The sequence below is a fragment of the Rhipicephalus microplus genome, unplaced genomic scaffold (genome assembly GCF_043290135.1).
Source record: "Rhipicephalus microplus isolate Deutch F79 unplaced genomic scaffold, USDA_Rmic scaffold_12, whole genome shotgun sequence".
In the NCBI taxonomy this organism is placed as follows: Eukaryota; Metazoa; Arthropoda; class Arachnida; order Ixodida; family Ixodidae; genus Rhipicephalus; species Rhipicephalus microplus.
In genome coordinates this window covers 43,336,453-43,356,920 of record NW_027464585.1, presented here as the reverse complement: position 1 = coordinate 43,356,920, position 20,468 = coordinate 43,336,453, and the positions used below count along the sequence as shown (strand labels likewise).

At 43.5% G+C, this 20,468-nt stretch overlaps 1 protein-coding gene across 3 annotated transcripts in view; it reads right to left on the bottom strand.

The window, feature by feature from the left end:
• TTLL12 (Tubulin tyrosine ligase-like 12) overlaps positions 1–20,468 on the bottom strand; it is a 457,993-nt gene that overhangs the window by 384,611 nt on the left and 52,914 nt on the right. For all 3 annotated transcript variants that reach the window (XM_075882498.1, XM_075882503.1, XM_075882499.1), the window contains exon 2: positions 18,563–18,682. In XM_075882498.1, coding sequence (XP_075738613.1) covers positions 18,563–18,682 — 120 coding nt within the window. The remainder of the gene's footprint in view (positions 1–18,562; positions 18,683–20,468) is intronic.

Sequence of the window (20,468 nt, the reverse complement as noted above, 5' to 3'; positions counted from 1 at the left end):
AATGGAGGATTTGGATCATTTGCAAGCGATGCAGCACTACCTCCCGGAGCTGCATGATCTAGTTTTCCGTCCGAGAGGATCCACAGTTGACCGGCGACGGATAGCGGCGTGGTTGGGGCGATGGGGAACGGCGACGTTGTGGTGGCGGCGAACGAGCAGTGGAGCGGCTGTTGGGGATGTCGGAAGAAAGGTACACACGACTGGGCGAATACCGACGGGAGTCCTCGTATGGTCGATTAGAGGAAAATTGACTCCAGTTTGAGGGCGTCCAAGTGCTGCGGCAGTAGCGGGAGATATGGCCAACTCGGTGGCAGCGGAAGCAGATCGGCTTGTCGTCTGCAGTTCTCCATTCCGCCGGATTGCGGGATCGCGGAATAAAATGTAAGTCATGGCGTGGTGCATTTGTTGTCATTGGTCTGGAGACGGGTCGGGACACAGAGCAGGCCACAGGAAAACCAAGCTTTGCAATTTCCTGCCTCACGACGGCTTGAATAACGGAGACCGGCGGAGGAGTTTCTGCGGCGCCATGATCGAGCGGATGTGGAGGAAATGGTGCCGGACTTGACGCCTCAAGCTCCCGTCGAACTATTCGTGTCACGCTGTCCTGCATGGGTGGTGCGGCACCGAGATCGGTGCAAGTGGATGTAACAGCCGTGTTTGGTAGCCGCCTAAATTGAGGCAGAACACGGCGGCTTTTGGCCATTTCGAAGCGACGGCATTCCTTGATAGTCGTATCTACGGTCATGACGTTATTGTAGACGAGCAAATTGAAGGCGTCGTCCGCGATGCCCTTAAGTATGTGGCCCACCTTGTCACTCTCTGTCATTTGCTCGTCGACTTTTCGGCACAACGCGAGCACATCCTGTATGTACGAGACATACGACTCTGTTGACGACTGCACACGAGTGGCGAGTTCTTGTCGACCGGATGGGTCCCCAAAGATGTCGCGTAGTCGCTCCTTGAAAGTATCCCAGCTGGCGAGCTCGGTCTCATGGGCGTCAAACCAGACCCGTGGGGTGCCGTCCAAGTAAAATATTACGTTGGCGAGCATCATGGTAGGGTCCCATCGGTGTGTGTGGCTAACACGCTCGTACATACGGAGCCAGTAGTCGACGTCGAGCCCAGGTTGTGCGGAGAATGTACCTGGATCACGGGGGGTGGGCATCGTCAGGTATGTAGTGGCTGGAGCTACAGATGGAGACGCTGACGGGCTGTTGTCATTGGTAGCCATGGCCGGAGACTGAATGGTGCGGCCACTGCGAAGCTTCGTGGTGAAGACGGGGAACGTTCCACCTCCACCAAATATGTTACGGAAAAGAAGAGACGCCGTAACGACGAGGCTGGGGATTAGATATATTCCAAACCAGCGGTAATGGCGTGCCCGGTTCACCAGCGATCGAGCGGAGACAACCCTTCGTCTTCCTCGTCAGGCACACACGCGCGTCGCCCCCTAGAATATCAGTATACATGCATGTAGCAATACTTAGAAAACAGCAGGTGGCCAAACCAAAAAGAACTACCGGTCAAGAAGAAACTGAAGGAAACGGAGACTGACATGTGAAGAATTGGCAAGATTAAGAAGTCCGCACTAGAGATCTTTCAAACTTTTAATCAGGAAATTGCCAAGGAAAGGATCTATGATAATACTCGCGGTAGTTCTCTACTGTTTGAGGCAAGGACGGGAGTACTGCGAACCAAGACATATCGGGCCAAATACGAAGGGGTAGACACAGTATGCAGTGCGTGTGGAGAGTAAGAAGAAACTGCCGAACACTTGATAGTGTTCTGTAAAGGGCTTCGCCCTATAGTTCAAGATGATTGCGCAGAGTTTTTCAAAGCTTTGGGGTTTAGGGATAGGAAGGGCAAAATAAACTTTAAGCGGGTAGACTTAACTAGAAGGAGGTTTTCTGATTGGTGGCTAAAGTCAAGACACGCGTGAAAAGTAAACCCTTCATGCAAAGTACGAATCCTCAAGCTCACTATTGAAAGAAAAAAAAGATATATCCAATGGTTAGTTCACTAAGTATTATGGCTAGGCAGCGTTAGCCGCCGCCCGATCTAAAGGGTACAGCCCCATCCATCCATCCATCCATCCATCCATCCATCCATCCATCCATCCATCCATCCATCCATCCATCCATCCATCCATCCATCCATCCATCCATCCATCCATCCATCCGTTTATCATCATTGCGCTAGGACAATATGCGCGGGAGGTCGCGGTAGAGTGTATTAGAAGTGTTGAGGCGTGACCGCACCTCACCGCGTGATCCCTTCTGAGTTGCCTGCAACGACGGCGCTGCAGTCGAATAGTACTGCAGTCGAATAGCGTAGAGGGGTCATAGTGGTGGGCGACTCTAACGCGGCCAAGGTTAGGAATGGCGTCTTTACGACAGTGAAGGAAGATGGGAAATGAGGGTGGAAGCCATCAGGGAAGACCATGGTGGATGAACTCACCAAAGCTCAGGAGGTTGTAGAGGACAGCATGGAGGGCGAGAATCTCGTCCTTATTCATGCTGGGCTCAATGATGTGTTTAAGGGCAAGGATCAAAACCTTCAAAGACAGTTACAAGATGGGATGCGTAAGCTCCGAGAAGCCTCTGGGAGTGTGCTTGTGGCCATATGTCCAGTCCCAGAGGTCTGGAGGTAGTCTCGTGGGATTGAAAGGAGGGTAGTGGAGACCAACTGTGTGATCAAGGGTATAAGCTGGCAACTTCATTCGTACGCTGTCGTTGATCTTTTATGTGATTATCAAAATTGAAGTTGGTACATTGTTTTAAATGTTTATTTTTCATTCTGTTTCAATTGCATTATCTGTCTATATATGTTCATATATAAATGTTTATGCTTTCTTTTACAGTACTATTATGCATTCCTTTACAGTTCTAATTGAGCGACATAGTGTTGTCTGATTTATTTTACACTATAATGTACACTCGCCTATCCCTGCCACTTGTATGGGGTCGTGGGCCTAGTCAAGCCCGCGAAGAGGCTTTTTGACCACGGTACTCAGCATCCCAAATGATGGTATGTTGGAATAAATAAAGTTAAAAGTTCAACTTGGATACAGCGTAATGGAAGTGAACCAAGACGTACACGAGCTCGGCGCTCGCCCCTTTGCACAGGATGGCATTCACTACAGTGGTGCGACGGGCAGGAGGGTCGGTAATACAATGGGTCGTCAAGCCACAGCTTTTTTTAGGGGGACCCAGAGCCGTGAGGCCAACAGTGTAGCCAAACACGGACCTAAAGGGGCACAAATATTCAAGCCACTCGAATTCCGTGGGAGGAGAAATCAACGTAAGCACAATGACCGAGCAAAGTCAGACGTAGGCTATATTACCATGCGGGGAGGCAGGAATAGGTTAAACTGGGAACAGATAGAAGAGCAGTTGAGGCAGGGGGAGCTGATGGTATATGGGGTTGTGGAGACACATCTTCGGAACCTGGAGCAACCACCCTGCAATCCGGACTACGTATGGGAATATTGCAATGGAACAGAAGGCAGCAAAAAGGGAGGTGGAATTGGTGCATTTATACATAAGAGCGTGGGTTGGCAAACAGTCAAGCAGGGATGCATGGAACATTTATGGTTAAGAGGGAAAGTAGCTGGGCAGATGACACTCCTTGGTTTGGTGTACTTGTAGACGGTAGCAAAGGCAAGAGAATAAAACTAGGCAATGGTGGAATGTATATCAAAAGAGATTGAGGATTAAGGAGGAGAGTGCGAGATAATTATACTAGGAGATATGAATGCGTACATAGAAGATATAGATGGGTATACTGCCTCAACAGGCGAAATGATCATGGATATGTGTAAAAGGCATGATTTGATCATTTGCAACAGTACCGAGAAGTGTGAATGGCAAATAACATGGGAGGTAGGAAGGCTGCAGTCGACGATAGGGATGTATGATAGGCTCAGGGGAATGCACAAATATGACTGTGGCTCCAAAAGTCTGGGTTGTCATCACAAACGTATCCAGCTACGTTTTGGAAGTGCAGTGAAAGATGAGCAACAACAGGAAAATTTGGATTCAGAAAATCAAATATAAATAGCTACTAAACCAAACGAGAAAGCAATCACTGAGTATAATAAAACAGTGCTGACATAAACGAATTTCATTAGACATAGCTAGAGCTTGCTAAGGCACGTGACAAGTCACCCGGGAAAAGAAGACACACACCCAAGGGTTGGTGGTATGAGGAAGTTCAAGGAGCCATAGCAAAACGTCAGGAAGCCTCTAGGAAACCCAGACATGCTAAGCAGTGGGGTGAACCAACGGGTGATGTGGAAAGAAAATGGAACATATTTCTAAGCTCTACAAAGGAAGCATCCTTCCTGAACAACTAAAATATTAAAAGAAATGGGGCCCAGTGGCTGGCAGAAGTAAATATAAAAAGGATAGAAAGGCAGCTGCGAAATTTTGGAACCATTTAAACTCCCTAAGAAATGAGACAAGCCTAAAACAAAGGTTTATTACTACAGCTCAAGGTGCTAAGCTAGAAGGGGGTGAAGCTATTGAATATATAAGAACAAGGTTGACTGAAAAATTTCAACAAAGAAGTGCCTTATGCACCACAATAGACAAGCATGGATGGATCAAGTGGCGCAATGGCTCCATTTTCACAACAAGAGTGGGAAATGGCTGAGAAGAGGGTACATCAACAGTACATCAACAGGCCCAGATGGCATTTCAATTTTGCTGATAAAGGCATTGGGTCAAAAGTCTAAACAGACTTTGAGAGAGGCACTGAGCAAAACAATAATCGATGGTGAAGTCCCCGATGGTTGGAAACTTAGCAGGATAAGCTAAATCTATAAAGCAAAGGGGGACAAAGTGACATAAACAACTACCGTCCTATAACAGTGACATCAGTGGTCTACAGGCTGGGAATGCAGATTATAAAAGAAAGACTGCAGGCATGGATAGGAGAAGAGGGGGTGCTGGGTGAACTGCAGAATGAATTTCGAAAAAAAAACAAGAATTTGTAAGACAATCTGTTCTCACTGACACAGTGCATTGAAATAGCAGAAAACGAACACAGGTTCCTGTGGCTAGCATTTTTGGATATCAAGGGAGCGTACGATAGCATGGTTCAAGAGGACTTGTGGGGAATACTGGACACACTGGTGTGGAAGATGGAGTCACTAATCTTTTAAAGGAAATCTATAAAAGTAACAAGGTAGTTATAAGGTGGGAAAACCAGGTATCCAAGCCCACAGAGTTGAAACGGGGGCTTAGGCAGACCGGTGTGTCCTCAGTCACCCTTGTTATTCATGATGTACCTACAAGTATTAGAGGCCAAATTAGAGGGAAGTAGACTTGGCCTCAACCTCTCTTTCGTCAAACAAGGAAAACTCATTGAACAGGAACTACCGGCATTGACATACGCAGATGATATAGTGCTAATGGCTGACGACAAGGAAGTATTGCAAAAATTGATGGACATCTGAGGTAATGAGGAAGATAGGTTAGATTTCAGATTCAGTAAGGAAAAATCAGCAGTCATGATTTTAATCATAATGAAGGTAGTGCGCTCAGGATACAGGAGGTCACGCTAGAGATAACAGATAAATACAAATATCTGGGCGTATTGATAAGCAATGAGACCGATTTACTAAGGGAACACGAAATATACGTGACGACTAAAGGTAACAGGAATGCGGCAAAGATGAAAAATAGGGCACTGTGGAATTACAATAGGTATGATATTGTGAGAGGAATATGGAAAGGGGTCATGGTTTTTGGGCTGACGTTCGGCAATGCGGTCTTGTGCATGAGATCAGAAGTTCAAGCAAGATCAGAAATTATGAACGTGGAATAGGTAGGCTTGCTTTAGGAGCTCACGGGAATATACCAAATCAGGGAGTGCAAGGTGATATAGGCTGGGCATCATTTGAGGGCAGGGAAGCTAGCAGCAAGATAAAATTTGAGAAGCGATTGAGAGAAATGGGGGAGGATCGTTCGGCTAGGAAGGTTTTCAGCTACTTGTACATGAAGAATGTCGATACTATACGGAGGAAGCGAACCAGGAAATTGACTGGTAAATACTTAGAAAACAGCAGGTGGCGAAACCAAAAAGAACTATTGGTTAAGAAGAAAGTGAAGAAAAGGGAGACTGACATGCGGATAATTGGCATGATTAAGAAGTGCGCACTAGAGATCTATCGAACTTTTAAGCAGTAAATTGCTGACGAAAGGATCTATGATAATATTCGGGGTATTTCTTTACTGTTTGAGGCCAGGACGAGAGTATTGCGAACCAAGACATATCGGGCCAAATACGAAGGGTTAGACACGGTATGCAGTGCGTGTGGAGAGGAAGAAAAAACTGCCGAACACTTGATAATGTTCTGTAAAGGGCTTCACCCTACAGTTCAGGATGATGGCGCTGAATTTTTCAAAGTACTGGGGTTTAGAGACAGGGAGGGTAAAATAGACTTCAAGCAGGTAGAAATAACTGAAAGGAGGTTATGTGATTAGTGGCTAAAGTCGAGGCGCGAGTGAAAATTAAACCATGCACTGCAAACTACCAGTCCTATACTTCACTATTTAAAGAAAAAAATATAAAGCTATTTGGTGGTTCACTAAGTATTATGGCTAGATAGCGTTAGCCACCACTCGATCTAAAGGGTAAAGCCACATCAATCCATCCATCCACTGAAAGAGCCGCGCGCCGCGTGAAAGAACTCCTATGCGCTTCGGCTCCTCTGTCGCGCTTTCTTGAGACAGATATCTTCGTAACTGCCAATCATTCATGTCTAGCACATGATGCCGCGTAGCCCTTGAAGTATGACGCGCCAATCTACTGAACTGGAGTTCCATAAAAGTCCTTGTGAGAGATCGAAAATAATTCAGAGAGGGTTTGTCTTGTACCGATCTCTTCGCTCTACGTCTGCCTAGGCGTCTAGAATATTCAGAATTACTGACTCGATTTATTGGAAGTTAGCTGTGTTCAGAAAGCTGTGAGACTAAAAAAAACAAATACTGTGTCAAACGCACGTAGAACCAGAAAGCCACAAGTAAAGAGCGGAGAGGAAGGAAATCTGAACCCCCTATACGTATACCTCCTTGCATTTACAGCGACCACAAATTGCCAAAGTTAGGGGTTCTGCTGCGCCCCCCCCCCAAAAAAAAAGAAAAACCTACGTAGCCCTGCGCCAATAGTTTACAGTTGGCGAAGCGTAATATAGCGTGTCTTTCTGCAAATGCGCACTGTAGATTTCACATTTTCGGGTATGAGGTCTCAAAACTAGTTCAAGTTTAACGTAGTCGGACGAGAAATGCACCGCCTAAAAATAGTAGATCTGCTAAGGGGCATTGCATCGATGTGTGTGTGTGTGTGTGTGTGTGTGTGTGTGTGTGTGTGTGTGTGTGTGTGTGTGTGTGTGTGTGTGTGTGTGTGTGTGTGTGTGTGTGCGTGCGTGCATGTGTGTGTGTGTGTGCGTGCACGTGCGCGTGTTTGATGTGTACATAAAAAGGAAGGTAAATTTCCCAAACAAAATGAAAATGCACCACTGCCTACCTACACTTAATAATAAAACTAACTCAATAATAAAACTGCGCTTCTTCGTCTACCATGCAGCACCAACCAGCCGAATCAAGCACCTTGTTATAATACAAAACATCGTCATAAATTTGCTCGCTTGCAATGGCGTTACGCCAATATTTGGAAAGCAGCACAATTTAAGTTGTCGATACAAAATGAGAACTGGTTACAATGAAATTACGCGGATTAACAGACAGGCTATATATACAATTGGCACTTTTTAATATGTTTGTGTGTTGTTTCTAGGCTTGTCACATTTCCAATATGTTTCTAGGCTTGTCACATTTCTTAGGGAGTTTAGATGGTTCCAAAATTCCGAAGCTGCCTTTCTATCCTTTTTATATGTACTTCTGCCAGCCACTGGGCCCCCTTTCTTTTAATATTTTAATTGATCAGGAAGGATGCTTCCCTTCTAGAGCTTAGAAATATGTTCCATTTTCTTTCAACATCATCTGTTGGTTCACCCCACTGCTTAGCATTTTCCCTAGAGGCTTCCTGACGTTTTGCTATGACTCTCTTAACTTCCCCATCCCATCAACTTTTGGATTTGTGTCTTCTTTTCCTGGGTGACTTGTCACGTGGCTTAGCAAGCTCTAGCTCAAACAGTCTAACTAGATTCGTTTATGTCCACATTGTTTTATTATCCTCAGTGAGTACTTTCTGAATTTTAATAGCAATTTCTATTTGCCTTTCTGAATGAAACTTTCCCTGTAGTTGCTCATTTTGTCTCCTTCCCACTTTCGTTGCTCTTCCAAAACTTAGCTTGATACGTTTGTGATCACTACCCAGACTTCTGGAGCCACCTTCATCTACCCAAGAAACACGAAACGTGGTATAAACTTTTCGAAACGTCTAGGAAGGCATGTGAACATCTAGGTATATTATTTGATGTTGAATACACGTTTTTCAAAGGAAGTTTTTTAGAAGACGTTGAGAAAACGTTCTTTACAAGAAGTCTTTTTCAAAACGGTTTACTAAATGTTATTTTGTAGAACTTTGGTAGAATTCGCGGATGAGGTCTCAGGGGTACTTTCTACGTTTCTTTCTTTTTTTGAACCAAAATAATATTAGCTTTACATATTTATGTAGTATATATTTTTACATATTATTTACATATTTAAATGTAATAATTGAGCTCTCTAGGTAGCATTTTAAGAAATTAAGATGGCCAAATGCAGTGTGCGCCTGCGCAGCTAGAACATTTTTACTTGTCTGGACGTGCTTACCAGCCGCTCAGTCGCCTCTCGAAGCAGCGGGTTTGAGTCGATTTCTCACGTGTTTTAAAAGCGTGCTTGCGGTTTTTGTTCATGTTTTGTGTTCTGACAGTGTTGCTGATTACGAAGATGCACTATACTCAAGCGAAGACGTGTGGCTTCGTACCGTGGAGCACTCGCGAGGTATGTACCGCACTGCCGCTGTCGGCGCTTTGCTATAACTTTCCACGTTTTTCCTACCATGTGCACGATAAGTGAGCTTTTGTTTACATGGCGACCCAGTTTTTCTGTATTACTTCAGCAGTGTAAAGGCAAAGTAGTGCGAAATTAAGCACGGACAAGTTTTTTTTTGCTGTTGTGTGGAGAGTGAAGCATGCACGCGTAGCGGGAATTCGGTGGCAGATTCGAGCAGAGTTGTGGCGGCTGTCCGCCTCTGTTGGCAGTGATGTAGGAGGGGGTCCTGCTCACGAGCGACCACTATTAAATGCGAAGCATTTCTTAGTGAACTTCGGAGACTTTGAGCGTATCTATCTATCTATCTATCTATCTATCTATCTATCTATCTATCTATCTATCTATCTATCTATCTATCTATCTATCTATCTATCTATCTATCTATCTATCTATCTATCTATCTATCTATCTAGCTGCTTACGTTTGTGTGCTCGCGTGATCACCCCCTTAACTTGGCGTGAACCGAAATCAGCATGGGAGGATAAGATGGTTTGACGAATATGACGTGCTGGTCAAGACATGAATAATGTCACAATCCCGTCGCATACGTCGTCAAACACTTCCAATCAGACAGTGGCACATACACATGGGCAGGTATGTGCCGCTGGTATGTGGGTATGTGCCGCTGGTATGTGGGTATGTGCCACAGGTGATTGACACTTGGTGTCTACCCAGGAACGATGGGAACACGCATGGGCAATTCTATCACGTCAGCGTTAAGCAATATTCGACATCGGTGACCCAACTAAGGCATCGAAAAAATGTCAGTGTTAAGAAAAGCCTGACATTGGCAGCACTGACCCTCCAACGAATACAAGTAATAAACTTCAGGGTCCCAGCAGGAATCGAGTCCAAGCATTCTGCGTGGCAGTCGAGCATTCTACCGCAGAGCTACGCCAGGTCTCGGAACGACTTTTCAAATAGACACTAATCTTCGTGAAACGTCAATGGTGGTTACAGTACCGCGTACACAATTTTATAAACATTGCATATGTACTCCTTTGTTACAGTCCTCACGTTGGGCTAACGTCGATCGTGGTTAGGTGCCATGCGCTGAAGTTGATTTATATAGCAGTGTCCAGGGCCAGCATCAGCGCTTCATATCAACTTCTGGTTTTGCTGATATGCATGTTGCAGTTAACATCGTTGTACAAGTGCAAACAATTAGTGTTATAAACATCTGCAACTCTTCAGCATATGTCTGTGCACGCAACATTTGTATATATATTCAGCGTATCATTTCATGACGTGTTGCTCAACAAAAAAATTGCAACTTGGTCCCGTTCCCTTCGCATGCTTCGCATAACGTCAATTCCCAGATACGGGGAATCGACCGGATTTGTTTATTAATTCTGGGACGTTTGTAAGCTATAAACGTTGATGCATGTTCATATTGTGCGCTATTGAAGTGAACATGTCTAAGGCAGTTTCATCTGCTGTACGTTACATTTTAAACGGCTACAATATTTATACGTTATGACTACTATCAGAGAAGTTTTGGCAAGGTTCAGGTATTTTGATTTGGCTTAATAAATCTTTATGCACATCACCCAACCTTGGTGTTGAAACTTTGCTAAACACTTCTCCGTGTATGAGCAATAAGAATAGTTTATAGCACCACCTCCAATGAAATTTTTGATTAATGACATGTTTAACAATATTTCGGATAAAGTAAACTTTCTAGGCATGCGTTACAGATGTTGACGAAATCTGTGGTATGGGCAGAATCAATATTTTATTTATCACTCAAAACTCGCGATAATGTTATAAATCATGGTAATCATGTATAAGTCATGCACATATTGCCGTTAAAATGTAAAGTTGAACACCGTATTTATTTGAGAATAATAAATACAGACTGCAATTGTTTTCAAGATATTGGCACTGAAGGAATTATACAAATTCAGGAATCAGTTTTATCAGATCTTATTGCTAAATAGCGGTCAATAGCTTCCAAGATTCTGGTTTCCGGAGATCGTTGCAGAAGCTTGCATGCTTTATTGGGTTTAAAGTGGGTGCCTCGTATGTTTTTTTTTTTCCTTTGCATTGACAACCTGTGGTGCTTGAGTGAGGGGTACTGCCATTTTAGCCAACCAGAATCATTGAAACTGATGACCATAAATTGGCAGCACACAATAGTAATTTATTGACACCAATTTATGACATATAGGTATATTGTCCTAGTGTGAGCAGCCTGAAAAAGCTTAATTAGTTGTATTTTAAACCAAATTCATGTTCAATATTATAGGTTACCTGTAATTGATACTTGATGAAAGTGCATACCATCATGTATTTGTTCAGGAATCATTGAATTTGCTTTCAACGCACTGATTGATTGATTGATTTGTGGGGTTTAACGTCCCAAAACCACTATTTGATTATGAGAGACGCCGTAGTGGAGGGCTCCGGAAATTTTGACCACCTGGGGTTCTTTAACGTGCACCCAAATCTGAGTACACAGGCCTACAACGTTTCCGCCTCCATCGGAAATGCAGCCGCCACAGCCGAGATTTGATCCCGCGACCTGCGGGTCAGCAGCCGAGTACCTTAGCCACTAGACCACCGTGGCGGGGCGACTTTCAAAGCACTATGCACGAGCGCAATTCAAGCATGGTTTTGACACATCTGCAATGTGGAAATTTCATTTTCTTTCATAAGGTTGAAACTGTGTTCGCCAAAAACATCAAGAAAGTTTTGCTTGTAATATCTCTAGTTTGTGTACATGCTGCTTGTTTTAAGACACATTGTTCCAAATAATTTTTAATGTACTGACAAATTCATTTTTTCTAAGAGACACATGTCACTAAATTGTTTTTTCGGTGCTTCCATCGCAGCCTATACATGCACCTCGTACGAACTCAATCAATCAATCAATCAACCAATCATTTCATTTCCTTTTGATTAGGTGGAGTACAGGACTAAAAGCTCAAGAGCTTGACGAGGTCCTCACCCCGTTCACAAGTTGACAAAGCAGCAGGAATGGCAGACAATCATGCACAACAAATATGAAATAAACATATAGGCATAACATCACAAAAAAGTAACACAAAAAGTTTATGAAAACAGTGCTAAGATAAAAAGAGAATAGTTCAAATGTATGGTCATGAAGTGGCATGAACATGAAAATCAATAATAGTAAGGAAAGATTGGGCATAAATTCTGAGAGATGTATCATTGAGGAAAATGTATCAGTTGCGCGAAGTGTTTAATCTGACAGTTTTGTTTAGAGGAAGGATCGAAATCTTCGCGGTTTGTGAAACCGCGAAGATTCGTGAAGATGTGAAAGAATTCCGGACAAGCCTGTCATCAATGGTGGCTCGTCGAAAACTTGGCTATTGAATGTACAGCAGCTGCGCATGACTTCTGTTTCCTATGAAAAGGGAACCTCCCTGAGCCACCTGGTTGATGTATTCAAGTGTCTCGCATGTTCAATATTAAGCCTTTTGTTTTTCTTTAAAAAAGTCAGTGCTGTAAGTTGTGTGTGTAAAAGCCACTTTTGCAGATAGCTATGTGTTCCGGGGAACACAGTGTACAACAATACTTATCGCCGAGATGTGGCGCGGCCGCCTCGTTCACTCCACTGCTCCCTTCTAGTACACTGCAGGTTTATGGGCGTTTATTCGCTGCTTCTGCGGTGTGATATTCGCGCATACGCCACCCTAACGTTACTCTAAATTTTTCCGCTATGCCACCAGGTGACCGAGATTCCTTTACTGGCAAAAACACGCCAAGCAAGTAAGTTTACATTGTTTATTGGTAATCGTGAATGCAGCGGTATACATGTAAACCAGGAACACTGTCTCTCATAGAGTTGAACAATACGTGAAAAAAAAAAAGCAGTGATGGCCATCTGTTTTTTGTCTCTTGGTTCATTCAGTCAGACAACGATATTTACACTGGACACCCCTTGCACAGTACTTGGTACTGTGCTGCTTATTGTCTTTCTCACCACACATGCTCTTAAAAAGTGCAGTGTCAGTACGATTAGCCTGAGCCGCAATATGATATTTGACAACGAATTGGCGAGTAGCACATCGCGTTGAATAAAAAGAAATAAAACAAATTTTCATCCGGAATCGGCCTCTTACATGACAACATGCATCCTTGCACCACAATCAGAGCCAATGGCAAGATGAAATATTTTGCTAGGGAACACTGATTGCTCGCCCTACTGTCCTGTGCCTGCACCGTGTGACTATTTTCTTTCACTCGAAACAGTGGCTCGGGGTACAATTTGAAAACAGTGAGAAATTCAAGATCACCGTTCACAACATGTTCAATTCCTCAACCGACTCCAATTCCTCAACCGACCTCAACCGACTCCAATTTTGTAATTCTTACGGAAACATGGCTAAACCCCTCTATAAGTAATGCAGACGTACAGCTCAATTTCCCAGATTTCGACGTCTTCCGATGTGATCGGGTAAACAGGCGAGGCGGTGGTGTCCTGTTGGGTGCCCATCATAGTTTGCAGTGCTGTGGTGTTGTCATTAGTTCCCCACTCGAAATACTGTTTATTCGATGCACAGCTGCGTATCCCCCTATCATAATTGGCGTATGCTATCACCCCCCAGATGCCGACGCCTCCTTCGTACCTAATTTCCACGACGCGTTGCAGTTGGTCTCAACCCTTCACCCCAACACGCGTATTGCAATTTTTGGTGATTTTAACCTTCCAGCTATTGACTGGTGCAATCCCGCTATCACGCCGGCGCACAAAAGCGTCGAAAGCGATTTCATAAACACGTGTCTTTCGTTCGGGCTTTCGCAGTTGGTCACATCACCCACAAGAACTACAAACCACTCGAACAATCTACTTGACCTGGTTCTTGCTTCTCACCCCGATAGTTTCTCCCCACTCACCTCTCTGGATGGTATCAGTGACCATGCTATCATTCATGGTACGTTTCATTGCCTACACAAACGTCCACCGGAATTATCGAAAACAATAACACTTTACGATAAAGGTAAATATCTCGATATGAACGCTGAACTGAGCCACTTTTGCGATTCGTTCTTGTTGGACTTCGAAACTCGCTCGGTTGAAACAAATTGGTCAATCTTTAAGTATGAAACGGAACGTCTAATTGCAAAATACATACCTACAAAAACGATAACAGAGCGGATCGCATCCCCATGGTTCAGCGTTACTTTAAAACGGCTCAAAAGAAAAAGAAATAGGCAATTTAGAGCGGCAAAAACATTCACCGACCCACGCACATGGGATAAATATCGAGCAACATCGAAAAAGTTCGATTCACTCCTGTCTAAATCCAAACGCACCTTCTTCTCGTCGACACTGCCAGCTCTGATTCGCACTAACCCTAAGCAGTTCTGGAGGAACATCAACCCCAAACACGTAAACCCTGCAGTTTCCTTGCTTGACTCCTCAGGAACTGCTATTCCTGACTGCAAGGTTGCCGAGTCCTTTAACTCCGCATTCTGCTCAGTATTCACCCGCGATCCAGACGACGGCCCTGTGTCCCTTTCTACTAAATTGCACTCCATCATGCTCAGCATTACATTTCAACCACACGGCATCTCAAACGTCATTGACTCCCTGAAGCTATCTTCGGCCTCAGGCGTCGACGGCATAAATGCAAAAATTCTTAAAAACACCAAACACCTCTCTAGCATCATTCTTAGCCATATCTTCCAGCAGTCCCTCTCAACAAGTTCTGTTCCCCAAGATTGGAAAACAGGAAAAGTGGTACCTGTCCCCAAGAAAGCCTCAGATAACGCGTTTCGTCCAGTCTCTCTTACATATGTTTGCTCTAAAATAATGGAACATATCATTTACACGCACATAGCTAGCTTCCTGAAATCCGCAAAGTTCTTTCATCCCAATCAACATGGCTTCCAAAAAGGTCTCTCCTGCGACACTGAATTGGCACTCTTCCTAAGTGACATTAATTCTAAATTGGACATTAACGTCCCCGTCGATGCTATTTTCATAGATTTCGAGAAGGCCTTCGACAAAGTTCCCCACAAGCGTTTGCTATCTAAACTTTCACATTTAAACCTTGACGAACATGTATTTGCATGGCTTCCAAACTTTTTAACTAACCGACAGCAGTTTGTCTACGCTAACAACAGTTCTTCATCCTTATCTCCTGTCCTATCAGGTGTTCTTCAAGGGACGGTCCTCGGGCCCTTACTTTTTCTCATGTACATTAACGACCTACCAGACAATATTTCTTCAAGCATTCGGTTGTTCGCGGGCGACTGCGTCATTTATCGCCCCATTATCGATCCCAGTGATAACGCAGCACTCCAGCAATACTTAAGGAAGATAGACGAATGGTGCAACAAATGGCTCATGGTGCTAAACGTTCACAAAACATCCATCATGTCATTCCACAGGCATCACTCCTATTCCACGTACAAATATTTTTAAGTGGCTCCGCTATATTTCCTCTCTCGTCCACTAAATATCTAGGTATTCTTATTTCTCATGACCTTACATGGTCGTCCCACATAAATCGCATTACCAGTGACGCGAATCGCGCGCTGGGTTTCCTCCGACGTAACATTAACCTGGCTCCGTCCACAGTTAAATTATTGGCCTACGAAACGCTTGTTCGCCCAAAGCTGGAATTCGCGTGTGCAGTCTGGGACTTACCACAAGCTAACTCAAGTACCATCCTTGAATCCGTTCAGAACCGTGCGGCCAGATTCATCTTTTCCGATTATTCATACAACACAAGCGTAACACTTCTTAAACGTAAAGCTAAATTGCCAAGTCTCAAAACACGACGTACAGTAGCACGATTTTGCCTCTTCCACAAATTCTACAACTCGTTATCATGCGAAAACCTCCACATAAAAACTGCTCACCACCCATCGAATCGCCTCAACCACTCAAAAGCAGTATACCCACCTCGTGCACGCACGACCGCCTATCTAAATTCATTTCCTGTTCTGACAGCCACCGAATGGAACAGCCTTCCTGAAAGTGTCGTCACCAAAACAAACCCGACTCTGTTCAAAGCTGCCGTTGAAAATCTTCTGTACTGATTATTTTTGTGTCATGTATGCGATTCTCCTTAGTGGTGTTATCTGCTTCGCTGGTTGGCATTGTATGCTTGTTATGCTTCGTTGGTATGCTTCGTTGGTTGGCATTGTATGCTTTTTATTAACAGAGCGTGCTTGATACCCTTTCGTGATACGCCCGAGCAGTTTTCGTTTTCTTTTTTTTTGTTTTCTTTTTTGTGTTTGTTGATCAGTTGTGTAATTATCGTGCTTCAACACCCCTCATGTAAAACCCCACTCATTGGGGTCTTTGAGGTACCTGTAAATAAATAAATGAATTACCAAGCGGCGATCTTTTATTCAGATTGACTAATGAAACTACTGCGATGGTACGAGAAGCACCAAGAAGTTTGCAGTGATTCTGTAGAAAAGTGAAGCAGGTGTTAGCTAAACTAAGGCCACGAATAAAAACTTTTGCTAATGAACATTTACTTGCTTGGAACAAAATGGCCCTTACTTTTTGAATGACGTTCAAAGTTTTATGCATTGCATTGACAGATAAATAAATGAATTTTCTTTGTGCTAATGGTGCATAGTCATAAAATACACTGCTCAAATGATGGACAACGGCGGAAGCTGAATTCACATTTTTATTCTCACTACTTCCTAACTGTCTGCCTCATTCTTAACACGGGCATCATACAAAACTATTACTTTTGGCTACATATATCATAGCAATATCAAGGAAATAGCTGCTAGTAGACATTCGAAGCATCAACATGTACAAACACTCGCAAACTTTAATTATACCTACTGAGTGCACTCCGTCATTGTTCTTTTCAAAAATTAACATACCTTTAAATATGCCTTGTCATGCGTCAGGTATTTTACATAGAACAAATAATACTACAGTAAAAGGTCGTTATTTGAACTCTGTTAAGCAAAAGCGCACAGCACTGTGTATTTTTATTGGAGAAAATCTCTCGACAATTTGAACACATTGGCATCCACAACAGCTGATTCAAACTGGGAGCCCCTTGTTTTGCTGCTCGCACAAGTCTGTCCAGAGTGATCACAACATTTTGCAAAAACAAACCAAACTAGAGGAGGCAACCAACTGAACAGGAGCATTTCTCAGCAGATGAGATTTCGGATGCTGAACTGAAGCCCTTGGAAAAGCTAGGAATGATGGTAATTGAGTCACCGTGCAATAAATGCAAGCGAATGCAATTTACTGATTACTTCTTATTTTGATTTCATTAACTCTGTCATGTAAATAAACATGTTTCGAGGCACAAATATTGAAATAAGTTTAAATACTAAGGCTCACTGCTTGCGTGCATGTCGGTGCTTGTTTTTGGCGTATCACCAGCCTTATAACACCCACTGCAGGACAAACGCCTCTCCCATGATCGGCATTCAACTTGGTCCTATGCTTTCTGCTGCCACGTTATACGTACAAACGTTTTTATTATCATCGGCCCACCTAACCTTCTGTCTTCACTTCATGCATTTTCCTTCTCTGTGAATCGAGTCAGTTACCTTCAATGACCAGCGGTTATTCTGCCTGCTTACTAAGTGCCCAGCTCATCTCCATTTCTTCTTCTTGATATAAACTACGATCTCCTTAACACCAATTTGTTCCCTGACCTACTCTGCTCTCTTCTTGTGTCTTAAGGTTACACCTATATTTTTTCTTTCCATCGCTCACTGCGTTGTCTTCAATTTAAGCTGAACCCTTTTTGTAAGCCTCCAGGTTTCTGCTCCGTATATAGGTAAGTACGGGCAGGACGCGGCTGTTATATACCTTCCTCTTGAGGGTTAGTGACAGATTATCATTCATGATTTGAGAACGCTTGCCGAGTGTGATTTACCCATTCTTGTTCTTCCTTATTCTTTGAGGTATTTTACTCTCATGGTTCTGCTCCGTGATTACTACTTCTGCAGGGCATGTCTTGCCTAATGAAAACACGAGTTCTTGCACAGTTTTTCTTTTAGTACTTTAAATAGTGTCACTCTCGAGATGCACGGGGTATCAGTAACTGTTTCAACACTACTATAGCTCTATCTACCACTGCCTTGCAACAGTCTTTACATTCACATTAATCTATACACAATGTGAAAAAGAAGTTTTGCTAAATATGCACTTCTACAAGCCCATTTGTTACCTAGTTATATGTGATACTCTATGCAAAGTTTGATACGTAGAGTGTAGGACAGTATGTGCACCCCATGACATGCACTGTCCAAGAATTTTGAAGCCTGCACATTTCCTGTAACCTGAGTAATTCATAAAGCAAGAAACAACAATCTGTGCACCCAATTCCATACAGCTTGAACATACCGTACGCTACCACTGCTTTTCAGTATAAGGCTTCCATTTGTCCGCCTGGCATACTGGTGGCGCGTGGGGTTGTCACTATAGCAACTGTAGAGCTTCTTACGACTGGATGGGGGTAGCTTGGTAATCAATGGTCTATTTTTAGTCCAGTTTTTTGAGAAGAAATAAAAAATCAGAATAATGAGCAAGGTAAAGCAGAAATGGCTGAACAAATTATGTTCAAGAAATAAAGGGTCTTCAACCATACCTTGCGAGGATTTTGGCCCATGAGCTTGCTTTCAGTGATGACACATTCTCCGCTGACTTGAGGTAGGTTCAGAGTGATGAGGCATCCAAGCGTACATTGATATGAGCAGTTCCTTGGAGGCTGCGGTTGGGTTGTAAGAAAAAAAAGTCCTGGTTACTCTAGTAAAAGCGTGAACGGATTGGTAATGCATGACTAAGAAAAATGTATATGGGAACACTGCATATAATAAAGGTAGAGTGGACATAACATTGCTGTTTTTCTGAGTTTGTCTTGTGGATGGAATTATAATGAATTTGTTTTACAGACGTTCTTCCCGGGCAAAGCTAGGGAATTCTTCAACTGGATGGTTAATGCAGAAAACGGTGAAAAGGAGACAAATTAATTTTAGGTCCAAATTGGACCTAAATGGGACCTGAAAATTGACTTGTCTCCTTTTCACACGTGTTGGATGTATCACCCTAGATCGGAAAAATCATTGCTGAGCTATCATTTGGCACATTTGAAGATAGTAAAGAATGAGATCGCAACTTCTTGCATCAAAGCTGTCCTCGGGAAATCGTGCGTACACTCAATGAATTAAAGTGTTTTCGCGCAGGTCAAGCGCTTGAAAGGAGCTGGTTACCTAGATGACTGTATACTTTTAGCCTGTGAGAAGAATCGTCAGGAAGTGAAACATGCAACAATTGGCACATGCGAAGAGAGGAGACAAGTTGAGGCTGAAAAAGAGCGGACAGTGGTCATCCCGTATCTGCACAATATTTCACATAGGTTGAAAAAAGTTGCAATTAAGGTATAGCGTGCGGGTTGTTTTTTCAGCTGAAAACAAATTGTCAAAGATTTGTCCAGCAGTAGAAAGGCTAGTCAACAAGAAAGGAACTGGAGAATTGAACATATGTACCATAAAACATGGCAGGAGGTACGTTGGTGCAAAAGAGATGTTGTATACGGAATTCCTTTCACATGTGGAAAGAAATACGTTGGTCAGGCGGGTCGGTGCAAAAATGTGCGCCTTCGTGAACATGAGAGTTCTCTAAAGGGGGCCCCTTGCTCACACTTAGCGATGCACTGCAAGAAGTGCACCTGCCAACCGAAATTTTCCGACACACGAATAATTGACAGGCACAACAAGCGGACGACGAGAGAAATAATGGAAGCGTATAGAATAAGAAAAGGAGGGGACAGTTGCGTCAGTTAAGCGTCAGTTCTACTAACAGGTGCGGAATTTGTTTATTTGGACGTCACATAACCCAGTGTGTTTTCTCCTGTTTTACGTATTTTTTCTGTTTTACGTTTTTTATTCTCAGTTCTTGACACGTGTTTGTTTCCGGTTGTGTGCCATCGATTATGGGAGTGCATATTTTGTTATATCAGGTTGTTGATGATGACAGGGGAAGTCGATGACGTACATACGTCTGATTTATTGATTGATATTTGGGGTTTTACGTCCCAACACCACCATATTATTATGAGAGACGTCGTAGTGGAGGGCTCCGGAAATTTTGACCACCTGGGGTTCTTTAACGTGCACCCAAATCTGAGCACACGGGCCTACAACGTTTCCGCCTCCATCGGAAATGCAGCCGCCGCAGCCGGCATTCGAGCCCGCGACCTGCGGGTCAGCAGCCGACTACCTTAGACATTAGACCACCGCAGCGGGGCTACATGCGTGTGATGTATTTATTAGTGCTCACTTCGAAATAAAATTTTCAGTTGCAAGTAAGCACCTGATTGTATCCTCTCTGAGTGTGTGTATTTTTAGCGCTTGTTTCATCATTCACCTTCTTAACTGATAGTTCTTTTTGTATTGGCCGCCTGCTGCTTTCTAAGTATTTACACGTCAATTTTCTGGTTCGCTTCCTCCATTTCGTACCGACATTCATCATGTACAAGTAGCTGAAAATCATCC